Source organism: Dromiciops gliroides, chromosome 3 (genome assembly GCF_019393635.1).
Source record: "Dromiciops gliroides isolate mDroGli1 chromosome 3, mDroGli1.pri, whole genome shotgun sequence".
Classification (NCBI taxonomy): domain Eukaryota; kingdom Metazoa; phylum Chordata; class Mammalia; order Microbiotheria; family Microbiotheriidae; genus Dromiciops; species Dromiciops gliroides.
The window spans coordinates 151,958,592-151,972,083 of NC_057863.1; the positions used below are offsets into that span (position 1 = coordinate 151,958,592).

Genomic DNA, 13,492 nt, shown 5'->3' on the forward strand with positions numbered 1-13,492 from the left:
TGCAAGCAGGGGTAGAAAACACAGACACGCACAAAGAAGATGGAGAGATATACATGCTTAAAGTATGTCATCTAAGTAAGCAATTCTATTGTTATCATTACTGTACTGTTACCTAATAGTCTGATGTTACTCTCTCTGCTTATACTCAAACTGGCAGTTTTGGCCCCCGGAGGATGACTGACTTATAGTACTCAGGATTCTAGGAGGAATCTTAAAGGGCAGGGTTTTAGAACCCATCATTCATGAGCCCCCACTGCCATGCTTTAAATTAATAGCAGTCAGCTAGACACCAATTAGCTTTTTAGAAAAGGTATTTATTCAAATAAGGTGCTAAGAATAATTCATGCTAAGCTTTCCCCCATGGTCTGGGAAATATGCCCCAACAAATGCAAACAGTAAAGGGGGGGAAATGGGTTTTATTTTAATACAATGATGGCGAGGGATACCTGGCAAGACCACATATGACCAAAAAGAAAACTCATAACTCTTAGTTACTGGATGTCCTTTCTTAAATCAATAGCCAACATTCTTCTCTAATATAAGGATTCATGTTCATTAAAAGTGCTTCCTAGGGGCAGCTAGGTGGCGCAGTGGATAGAGCACCGGCCCTGGAGTCAGGAGTACCTGAGTTCAAATCTGGCCTCAGACACTTAACACTTACTAGCTGTGTGACCCTGGGCAAGTCACTTAACCCCAATTGCCTCACTAAAAAATTAAAAAAAAAAAGTGCTTCCTACCTCATATTAGTCTGACCATATGTGTCAATGTCCTAGATGTGTCCTTGATAAGCATTTTGTGGTTCTGGTCCAATGTCTACAAAGGCACAGTCAATGAGATGGGGAAAGGAAGGTCAGAAGGGAGATGGAGTGTGGGTGGAGAGGTGGTGTGGAGGGAAAGAGATAGAGAGACTATTCCCCCCCTCCCCCCAAAAAAGGATGATTTCCTCTCCAGGGCCTAGCTGGAATCCTCTGAACTAAAATCCTTTCTCGGGACTAGGCTTGACTTCTTAACTGCTGAAGTTTGTCCTGCTATTTAAACGTCCCCAAGAAAATGGTTAGCTATTTGGTTAGTCCAATCAGCTCTTCCATACTTGATCAATTAAAGAGAAGTTTTACACTGATAAAGGGATCACAGCTTGGTCAATCATCTTGTTTACACTTTTTAAAAATTAAATTATGTCTGTTGATCTATTGATTGATTAATGTGGAGGTGTCAAATCCCCTAACTTACACCCAGATTCCTCTTTTGGCTCTCCTTTGTATCTAGGAACTTATCTGGGAAGCTATAACCCTCTATATCTCCAAAAACAAACAATAAAACACTGCCTTAATTAGATTTATTTCAGGGAATGCAGAATGGTTCCATATTAAGAAATAGAAATTACATAATGATCATTTTTTAAAAAAATCCACAACAGTATGTTTAAATCCAAGATACCCCCAAAAGCTTTTCACAGAATACGAAACCCATTTATGCAAAATAATCACACATGAACACAAAAATGAGAAAAGAAATTTTTTTATGATGATAAAAGTATTTAAAATCAAAACCTGGCATTATATTTCATGGGGAAATATTAAATATTTCCCAATTAATATAGAATTAATGAAACAATGCCACTTTTCCTTTATATTAAGTGGTGTAGTTCTAGAAATGTTAGGGAATATCAGTATGACAGAGACATAAATTAAATATGCAAAAATAGCAAAGAGGAGTGAAAATTATCCATATTTGCCTGTGGACATGATGGTTTATTTAGAAAGTTCTAAGGAATCAGCAGAGAAACTAACTGAGGAAATAAATAGCTTCTGTCAAGTTACAGGCTACAAAATAAACCAACAAAATCAACATTTCTACATATGAACCTACAAAATTCAAGAAACAACAATAGAAAGAAAGGAAAGCCCCATTCAAAGTAATTAGAAAATGTAAATATCAGAAAGGGAGAGAGGCAGGAAGGAAGAAAAGGAGGAAAGAAAGAAGGAAGGAAGGAGAGAAAGAAACAGGAAAGGAAATATACACTGCCTTTTATGGCTACATCTAAATTGGAGGTTGTACGTTGTTGAATCTATTTTCTGGTAAATTTTGTTAATAGTGTATTTAATTTTTTTTTTTCAGTGAGGCAATTGGGGTTAAGTGACTTGCCCAGAGTCACACAGCTAGTAAGTGTCAAGTGTCTGAGGCTGGATTTGAACTCAGGTACTCCTGAATCCAGGGCCGGTGTTTTATCCACTGCGCCACCTAACTGCCCCAAGAAATGCAATTTTAAAAATTAGGGGCATCTAGGTGGCGCAGTGGATAGAGCACTGGCCCTGGATTCAGGAGTACCTGAGTTCAAATCTGGCCTCAGACACTTGACACTTATTAGCTGTGTGACCCTGGGCAAGTCACTTAACCCCCACTGCCCCGCAAACAAAACCAAAAACAAAACCCAAAATACAAAATTGCATTTCTTTCCTATGGTATTTGTCTAATATACATTCTCACAAATCATCAAGGTACTATAGAAAATGTGCAGGACTCAAATTCAGAGTTTGCCCATGCCACTAAGTGACCTTGGATAAGTCATTTAACTTCTCTGGGCCTAAGTTTCCCCATCTATAAAATATGTATTAGGAGAGATGGGCTCTAAGGTCACTTTCAGCTCTATATCCATGATCTCATAAGTATACAAATAACAATGGATAAAGAGCAGATATGCTGAGGATTTATTCTAGCTTCTAACACAATTATAGTTCTCGGCCCATATCTTTAGCATATTATTTTCTCTCTATTTATTTATTTTTTTTTGCGGGGCAATGGGGGTTAAGTGACTTGCCCAGGGCCACACAGCTAGTAAGTGTCAAGTGTCTGAGGCCGGATTTGAACCCAGGTACTCCTGAATCCAGGGCTGGTGCTTTATCCACTGTGCCACCTAGCTGCCCCCTTCTCTCATTTTCAAAAGGATTTTTTTAAAGGAATACATTTTCCAGAAATTACTTTCTGATGAATTACTTCATATCTAAGATTAAGATTTAAGATATAGTGAGTCTGGAGGGGCAGTTAGGTGTCACAGTGGATAAGGCACCATCCCTGGATTCAGAAGGACCTGAGTTCAAATCCAGCCTCAGACACTTGACACTTACTAGCTGTGTGGCCCCAGGCAAGTCACTTAACCCTCATTGCTCCACAAAAATAAATAAATAAATAAAATAAAGTGAGGAGGATATGTATGTGTACATGTGTGTGTATATGTTTATGAATGCATGTGTGTATTGGTGTGTATCTATATATGGTATGTATGGGTGCATATGAATGCATATATTGTATAATTTATAAATATATAGTTTTGTGTGTTCATACATATATGCACACGTACACATATATGTATTGTTTTTCAATCATTTCAGTTGTATCTGAATCTTTGTGACCCCATTTGTGTTCTTTTTGGCAAAGTGAAGTTCTAGCAAAGTGATCCTGGAAAGTTACTTTTCCAGCTCATTTTACAGATGAGGAAACTGAAACGAACAGGGTTAAGTGACTTGCCCAGGGTCATACAGCTAGTAAGTGTCTGAGGCTGAATTTGAACTAAAGCCTTCCTGACTCCAGGCTGAGTGCTCAATCCCCTGTACCACCTAGCTGCCCAATGAACATGTATAGTTTATATAAGCATAAATATGCATATATGAATATGTATACTTAATTATACAGTGTGAGCCACCACACTTCGACTTGAATCTGTGCTGCCTATACCTCTGTATCCCTTCCCCTAATATCTATGCTTCTCTTGACTTGGAATAGTTTGAAATATCAATAGCATTCTGAGAGTCACATTTAACTCAATCTTGAGCAATGCTCTTCTCTTGGATTAAAAGGTGTTGTCCAATTTCCTCCATCAGCTGCTAGTGTGAACAAGGAGGCTCTTCTGGACATGTCCAGAGTGAACAGATTGCACATATCCTAACAGCATAAGGAGAATGAAGCTCCAGAGTAGAGAAAACTCCGTAAAAGCCCATAAGTAAACAAATTTAAAGCCATCTACCTAGATTCTAAGATGTAGAAGAGGAGAAGCATCTTATTTCACTGAATGTCACTTTTAACCCCAAATAGGTGTTTCTTTCACCTTTAACCAGGGCTTGCCAGAAAGACATGTGAATATGGGTGTGTTTGTCATTCGTTGCCAATTCATATCACAACTTCTGATTTGAGAGAGCCCAGTGGGAAGTTTAAAACTTGCAGTCCTAAAATAATAATTTAACACTCTCAGCTTCACATTCCTCACTGATACCTCTGGTATCACACCAGAGAACACTGAATGCTCAGGAATTGAATCTGCAGACACCAGAGGGACCAAAGGAAGAAATAGGTACAGGCATTTTCAATATTGGGAGCAGCATGAGGAAATTCAAACTGACCATGGCATACAAAGCCACAATCAATGAAAAATACCTTAAAAATCTATGAAAATCTAAAATGCTCTTTGTACTTTTTCATCCTTTCTCATTATGCAGCTAAGTGGCACGGTGAATAAATCACTAGACTTGGAGTCAGGCATCCCTGGGTTCAAATTCTGCCTCAGACACTAGCTGTGTAAACCACAGGCAAGTTATTTAGCTTCTGTCATATTTCCTCATTTGTAAAATGGGGGGGGGTAATTTTAAGGCCCTTTCCAGCTTTAAATCTATAAACTTACCATTCAGTTCCATAATTATTAGGCACTATTATGTACAAGATATGGTACTAAGTACTGAGGATATAACAATGAAAAATATTGTAGTCTGTGTACTTGAAGAGTTTACAGTCTTATGGTAGGAGTAGAATTATATGACATAGATATATATAAATATGAAACTGTGTACACAAAAAAGAAAGATCCAGAAAAAGTACTCTTGCAAAAAAAAAAAAAGAGCAAGATGTTAGCAAGTGGAGAGGAGGAGGCAGAGGATTCTGGACATGGAGCTGGCTTGCATAAATTCATGGAGGTGGGAGATCACAGGTCAAAAGGAATAGTATAGTTAAAGGGAGGATTATGGTAGGGGAGAGGGAGAAAGGAAACATTCAAGTCAAGCAATCAATAAGCATTTATTAAGCACTAACTGTGTGCCAGGCACTAGAGATTAAAATGTAAAAATTGAAACCATGTCTTCATTTGGGGAGCTTCTTTTATTGGGAAATAACTATGGAATTTTTTAATCAGAAAAAGAAAGGTAGAAAAGAATCTTGAATAAAGATTACAGAAAGCTTCAAATGTCAAGCTAAGGGTGTTGTATTTTAATGTAGAGATAGGAGAGAGCCATTCAAAGTCCTTGAGCATGAGATCAACTTGGTCAGACTTGTACGTTGGGAAGATTACTTAACAGCTGTGTCAGAGATGCATTGGAGAGAGAAAAAACTGGAGGAGGAAATTATATCAGTGAGGAGATATTTCTTTTTTTAATTAATAAACATTTTTATTCATAGTTTTAGATTCGAATTTTTATCTCTCTTTCTCTCCCTCTCCTCCCTCTCTCTTTTAGGCAGTAAGCAATCAGATATGGGTTATACATGTATGGTTATGTAAAACATTGCCATATTTGTCATTTTGTACAAGAAAACTTGAATTAAAAAAATAAAGTGAAAAAATAGCATGCTTTAGTCTGTCCCATCAATATCAGTTCTTTCTTTGAAGGTGGATAGTATGTTTCATCAGTAGTCCTTTGGGGTTGTCTTGGATCATTGTATTGCTGAGAATAGTGAAGTCATTCACAGTTCTTCATCACTCAGAAGTGCTGTTTCTATGCACAATGTTCTCTTGGTTCTGCTCAGTTCACTATATTTCAATGGTGAAAATTATGAAGATCTCAAGTTAGGGCAGTGGCATCACAGAATTTTTTCTATTCATGTACAATTCAGAGGTTTGGGAAATAGATATCAAAGTTTCAAATCTACTTCTAAACAACTATAATAGAGTCTGGGGAGAACAGAACTTTACATAGCAGATAATGTCCATGAAGCCAAAATTACCATGACTTCCAGTATTCTTTGTTTAAAAATTCTTTTCAACAGATACTTATATCAAGTTTGTTGGAAATTAAGAATCAATAATTATTGGAGCTAAATTACTTTTTTATATATATTTGGAAGGACTATATCACGTCTCATTTATTTGACATATACTACTTAAAAGACCCATTTTCTGCTACTATTTAAAGATTTAAAATAGAAATATTTGCCTTAAACAGAATCCAGAAACTAAAATTACCAAGAAAAAAAAGGTAATTTCAAGTGAGAAAAAAAAAAACACAGAAAATTCTTCATTTCCTGAAATGATGAACCAGGACTCTGTCAGAATAGGATGAAAACAAAGTTGTCTAAAGTTACTATTCCAAATTTTCTCTGTGTGATTTTCAATACTACAAAACTGTGTTGTTTTTAAAAAGCAGAAGTTATTTATACCTTACGAGACATAAAAAAGTATTAGGTCCTTCCTATGCTTAATAAATGGTAGGAAAAGCCAAGTCTTGTGTCTCTTCTTGGCACTGTAGATTTCTCTTATGAACTGCTAGCACTGTAAAAGATTTTGGTAGTTTGTTCTCTGGAAAGTGGACAAATCAAACATGGAAACAACTGACATTCATAGCTTATGAAATCATCTAAACAATGTCACTCCTGTGTATTCTCAGATCTAGGCCAAGGGTACAGCAACATGTGTTTACTTGACTAAAACACCAAAATAAAAGAACGCAAATGAATATGACATCATCTTTTAGCATTCTCCCCAATAAGAAAAAAATAATAGCGTCTTTAAGTGAGAATTTACTATTTTCTTTGTTCCAGCTTTCACACTGCTTAAAGTGACCATTTTCCTTTTGAGTTAAAATTAAGATATTAAATTTAGTCTAAAATTCTTCATGAGGTACACTTGATTAGCCCTAAGAATGCCTCTGTTCTCAGTCCCTGGGTTCATCCCTTCATGACAAGTTCATTTACAGGGCCTTAGCTGCTACAAGCACTTATTTCCTACTAGCCTTCAACACTTTTTATTCTATTCTTGTGATTCTGCACCACCATCCTCAGTAAATAATGAAGCCATAAGGATCAGAAGAAGTAAGCAGTAAGAATAATAATGATGATGATAACAGTGAGTACTAGCATGACATAGTCAGGAAAGGGCCAGGGTTGAAGTCAGGAGGAACTTGGTGCAAGTCTTACCTCTTATAAATACTGGTCATGTGACCTTGGACAAGTTACTTTACCCTTCAGTGCCTCCAACCTTCTGTCTGAGATTATAAATTATAGATGAGTTGCTCACCTGACTGAACTGGTTGAAAGAATTCCCTACTAGGGGCAGCTAGGTGGCGCAGTGGATAGAGCACCGGCCCGGAGTCAGGAGTACCTGAGTTCAAATCCGGCCTCAGACACTTAACACTTACTAGCTGTGTGACCTTGGGCAAGTCACTTAACCCCAATTGCCTCACTAAAAAAAAAAAAAAAAGAATTCCCTAGTAGATCCAGACTAAAACATATATGTGTGTATACTCTCTCTCTCTCTCTCTCTCTCTCTCTCTCTATCTATCTATCTATCTATCTATCTATCTATATATGTATATATATATAATTTTATTTAATAAACTTTTAATTATAAAGAACATGCATGCATTAATTAATTCCAATCAATATTTACTAAGAACCCACTATGTTCCGGGAACTGTGTGTGCTAGGTCTGAGGATCAAAAGGGGAATGGAAAGGAAGGGATTAAGCCTTTATATAGCATCTTCTTACTATGTTCCAGGCACTGTGCTAAGTGCCATTTTCTTTTTGGTGGGGCAATTGGGGTAAAGTGACTTGCCTAGGGTCACACAGCTAATAAGTGTCAAGTGTCTGAGGCTGGATTTGAACTCAGGACCTCCTGAATAGAGAGGCCAGTTCTCTATCCACTGTGCCACCTAGCTGCCCTGTGCTAAGTGCTTTAAAAAGACTAAATTAATTGCCCCTGCCTTTAATATTTCTAATAGGGAAGACAATATACATACTTATAAGTCTATATAACACATACTCTCATATGCAGCAACATCTATAAGGTAACTTGATGGGAATGAAGGGTGAAAATCACAACGGAAGTCACACATGAGCTGAGCTCTGACAAGGGATTCTAAAAGATAGAGGGGAGCAGGGAGTGCATTCCAATCTTGGGGAACAGTTTGTGGAAAAGGCATAGAAATTGAGACATTTGTGTCAATGAGAATCAAGATAACTAGGTTGGCTGTTGTGTAGAACTCATGAAGATGAGGACTATGTAATATGTCTTTAAATGTAAGTTGGAACACACTTGTGAATGACTTTTTTAAAATGTCAGAACAGTTTTTTTGTTTTTGTTTGTTTTTGTTTGTTTGGGTTTTTGCGGAGCAATGAGGGTTAAGTGACTTGCCCAGAGTCACACAGCTAGTAAGTATCAAGTATCTGCGACCAAATTTGAACTCAGGTCCTCCTGCATCCAGGGCCACAGCTTTATCCACTGTGCCACCTAGCTGCCCCAAAACAGTTTTAATTAATCCATGGAGCAATAGGTGGCCCTCAAGCTTTACTGAGTGGAGGAATAACCTTGCAAGATGTATGAGGAAATACCTATGAGTGGATAGGAGGTGATGGCTGCAGGAGATATTGTGGAAGTAGTATCAATAAGACTGGGCAATTGATTGGATATATAAAGAGAATAAGAGTGAAGAATTGAGGATACTTGGGTGATTGAATGTACAATGGTGTCCTAGACAAAAATAGGAAAGATTAGAAGAGGTACTTGTTTTAAATAGAAAGATAATAAATTTTTGTTTGTATTTTTTATAATGTAGGTTTGGGAGACTTAAGGGACATGCATTTTGAATGGTTCAGTAAGCAACTGGTTATACAGAAGTGGAGCACTGGAGAGACACCAGAGCTATTTATATAGATCTTAGTGTTGTTTGTTGTTTGTCCTTTGTTCTCAAAGAGGATCATGACATCATGGTGATGTCATGACTTGCACTCAAGAGATATTCCTGAATTCATAGGATCTGATGAGGCTAATAAGAGATTGTCACGAGAAAAGAGAAGATAAAACTTTAGTGTACACCCACAGTTTGGGAATGAAACATGGAAGAAAATCCAGCAAAGAAATACAAAGATACAGTTAGATAAAAGGGGAGAACCAAGAAAGAGATGCATAAAGAAGTGTGGTCCACACTGTCAAATGTTGCAGAGAAATCAAGAACAATGAAGAATCTGAAAAGGCCACTAAATTCTGTAATTAGAGATCATTGGCAGCTTTGGAGAGAGCAGTTTGACTTGAGTGATGAGTCTGGAAATCTGCCTGAAAAGGTTTGAGAAGTGAATTAGGGGAGAGAAAATGAAGGCAAAGAATATAGACAGCTTAGTCATGTGTGGTAAATATTAATATCCCAAATTTAAAGATAAAGGAAATGAGACTCAAGGAAGTTTAACAATCTGTCCAAAGTATCACTGCAAGTGGCTTAGCCTGAATGGCAAATCCAGTGTTCATTTGATCCAGCTGTCTCAAACGAGACCTCTATCTGGGTGATATGCCACATAAGTTTCTCTCTATCCTCTTAAAACGTGTGTATCCAGCCATGCATGTTCATGCATGCCTGTAATCCCTGCCCCTGGGGTGGCTAGGACTGGAGATCATTGGAGCTAGTGAGTTCTGAGTTTAGCATTTGGCTAAGCCAATCAGTTATCTGTCCCCTCTAACACAATGGCAAGCCAACAGGAGCAAGGAACTACCAGGCTGCCCATGGATGGTTGAACATGTCAGAAACAGAACAGGTCAAAGCTCCTATGCTGATCAGTAGAGGGATCAACTGCACCTCCAACATGGAGAAGATAGGGAGACCCAGTTAAAAAAAAGAGTGGGGGCATTCTTGTACCAAAGGAAGTATACTTAATCTACCTCTTTTATTAAGGACTAACAACTCTTTCAGTTCCAAGAAAGTAATGTAAACTTCAACAGAATCTCTCTAGATATAAAGAACATCAAAGACATTCCAATCCAATCTGCAGTTGAAACAGAATCTGCCCTACTTCCCCATAACAAATACCAGACTCTTAGTTGCAGAGTCAGAAGACACCTTAGAAGTCATCTTGTCACCAATCTTATTTTAGAGAGGAGGAATTTGAGACCCCAAAAGGTGAAGTGCAAGGTCCTGTGTGTCAAAGTCAGAATTTGATCATCATGGTTCAATGTGAAGAGCATCATCTATGGAGTCAGAAGACTTGGGTTCAACTCCTGTGTGACCTTGGACTAGTCATTTAATGTCTCCGGGTCTCAGTGTTTTCATCTGCGAAATAAGAAAGTTAGTCCAGATGGACTCCAGTGTCCCTTCTACTTCTAAATCAGCAAACCTGTTTCCAAATCCAGGACTGTTTCTACTTTACCTGAAGACCTTAATATGGGGTATAAACACTCTCCCAAGGCAGGCCCATTCTACTTTGGGATGCCTTTAATTATTAGGAATTGTTTCATTTTTTCTGTCTCTTCTAGCTCTGTTGTTGTTTAGTCATGTTCATCCTTTGGTGACCCGATTTGTGGTTTTTCTTGGCCAAGTTACTGGAGCAGTTTGCCATTTCCTTCTCCAGCTCATGTTACAAATGAGGAGGGGGAAACTGAGGCATAAACAGGGTTAAATGGGACCCTTGGCCTAGGGTTTACACTTGGTAAGTGTCTGAGGTCAGATTTGAATTTCAATCAGAGGAGTCCTCCTAATTCAGACCCAACTTTTTATGCACTTTGGTGTCACCTACCTTATGGGTCCTTGTCCATCTCTGGGGGCAAAGTAGAATAAGTGTAACTCTCTTCTATAAGACAACATTTAAAATACTTGAAGATTGGTCTCATTTAACTCCCCCCCCAACCCTGACACACACACACACACACACACACATACACACACACACACACCAAATCTCTTCTCCAAGCCAAACATCTTCATATGTTAAAAATACAAAGTATACAAAATTAAATGTCTGAACAAGGTTCTCAACTACTATTTGTATAGGGCTTTTAATTGTGCAAACAACCTTCATTTGCATTATCTCATCTTACATTCTATTTCTGTTAGTCAGTCACTACCTGTGCCTGTAGTATTAAATTATGCTGACATAGAGATTGAAAAGTTGACAGCTACCGATGAATAAAATTAGTGATTCTTTTGCCAAAACAAGGTAATTAACTGGAATTGACTTGTAGCATGGGAGAATGCTATTAAGAGTTAAGATCCTCATCATTTAGTTGACCGTTCAGTATTTCTGCTTGAAGGTTATACATGAAAATTGATTTGCTTCTGTTTTCTCCTCCCTCATCCTTTTTTTTCTCTCTTCCTACCCCCAATAAATCCACAGGTCAGTCCAACCCCAGGGTGCATCCGAGCACTAATGAAGATGCTGTACTGCCCATATTGTCGAGGACTTCCCACTGTGAAACCTTGTAACAACTACTGCCTCAATGTAATGAAGGGATGCTTGGCAAATCAGGCTGATCTCGACACAGAATGGAACCTGTTTATAGGTAAGAAGCATTTAAATGGCACATGGAACAAAGGTGATAACAGCAAGTGTTCGATAACTCATTTTTGGTGACTTAGGAGGAAAGAAAGGCTTAATGGAGATAATGGATTTTTTTTCTTTCTTAATCTCCTATAACACTAACTTTCCAGTGTTTAAAAAGGATTACTATTCTTTCTTGTGAAAATTCTTGTTTATCACATAAAGATTTTACTGAACAACTGTATTGAATTAGCTGATATTTTTATGAAGGTTGTGAAAATATTCTTGTTGAGTCCAGTGGACTTATGTGAGGAGAGGATGTGTCAAAAAAAAGAATATTTTTTCCTTCAGCCCATAGAAATGTCATCTACGGTAATGTGTGTATCTCTCTTTTTTATACCTCAGGATAGTCATGGGTATTAGAAAAGGTATACTGTGAGAAGATAAGCTACTTTGTATTCCATTGACTGAGATGATGAAAGGGCTCCATATTTTAACTAAAACATGAAAAATGTCTTTCTTTAATTTGTTGAAGAAGGAAACAGAGTCTACTTGTATAAAATATCTTTAGAATCTCTGATGGGTAGAAGGAAAAGAATGTGCATGTATATTTGTGTGTGACTATGTGTGATGGAAAGGGGGAGGAAGGAAAGAAGGAGAGAATGTGGAGGAAGGATTGTGAATCACAGCCTTTTCCTTGAGTCACAGAAATCATTTAGTGAGATGTGCTGCCAAAAGATATTTCCCAAACAGCCATCCAAGGATAAAAGGACAAATTTTATAGGCAGACTTCGCCCAGCAAAATGCACAGGGCCTTGAAAGAGTAAATGTGTTTTCTTCCTTTCTGTCAAATGGCCTTCAAATAAAAGTACTTCCAATTGCATTTACTGCAATTACATGGTGACAAGTGGAGTGGTGCAAATAATAGTGGCATATTTTAGCCATTAATGTCCTTCATCATTTATGCAAACATCTACACCAAAATGCATATGATTCAGTGTGAGTTAAATCAGCTAAATAGAGGTGCTCTGAAGGAAATATTTCCAAGATTCAGATAGAAGAGGAAAATATTTATATGAGGTTGGATTTGGGGGTGGGGGGGGAGGCGGAATGCCCCAGATAGGGACTAGGGGAAGCTTGCCTGACAGTCATTCAGTACTCTGTGTTGCTATTGATTACCACACTTATGTATCTAGGAAGGCTAGGGGAAATAATTTTGAGTTCTGAAAAATGAGAGCTTGAAAATGTTTGAATTCAAATAGCAATCAATCACCTCTTACTAAATAAAATCACAGGAATTATTTGGACAAAGGAAAAGGTATGACTTTTAATTATTTATTCAATGCCCTTTTCTCCTCCTATCCCCATCTCCCCACCCTGAATGTCATGACTAAAATTTACCCAGCTTTTCATAGCAATGTAGGCCTCTGGACCTGAAACTGCATTGTGAGATGATACCAATGAAAAAGAATGCCCAGCAGTGGCCACACACTCACGTACACCTTCCTCACAGTCATAATGCCTTTCTGAGGTGAGTGAAGGGTTATTCCTTTTCATCACTAGATGTATGTGACCTTAGGCAATGTCAGGTCATCCCTTAGCTTTATCTCAGTTTTATCATCTATTGAATGACAAGAGTGGAACGGACCCTAAAATTCCGTAATTCTATGAAAATCTCCAGTGTCCTCAGATTCTGGACACGTGGATAAAGTGATACAATAGACATATATTACTTTAGAATTTTCAAAATGCTTTCCCCCAAAACATTAAGTCACTTAATTTCATGAGTAAGCAGGCTATTTATTATTATTCCCACTTTCAAAATGAGGAAGTGAGGCCTAGAGAGGTGAAGTTGTTTGCCTAAATTCACATGAATCATAAGAAGTGGTAGAGCCAGGATTTTGTCTCAAGTCTTTTGACTTGTATTCTAGTGTTTCTTTCACTTGATTCTCAGAATGAGAAATAAGATGAGATTATGGTTAAACTTATAAGCAGAAG

At 37.7% G+C, this 13,492-nt stretch overlaps 1 protein-coding gene across 2 annotated transcripts in view; it reads left to right on the forward strand.

The window, feature by feature from the left end:
* GPC6 (glypican 6) overlaps nucleotides 1-13,492 on the forward strand; it is a 1,316,661-nt gene that overhangs the window by 875,639 nt on the left and 427,530 nt on the right. For both annotated transcript variants that reach the window (XM_043996632.1, XM_043996633.1), the window contains exon 4: nucleotides 11,351-11,516. In XM_043996632.1, the coding sequence (XP_043852567.1) occupies nucleotides 11,351-11,516 (166 nt within the window). The remainder of the gene's footprint in view (nucleotides 1-11,350; nucleotides 11,517-13,492) is intronic.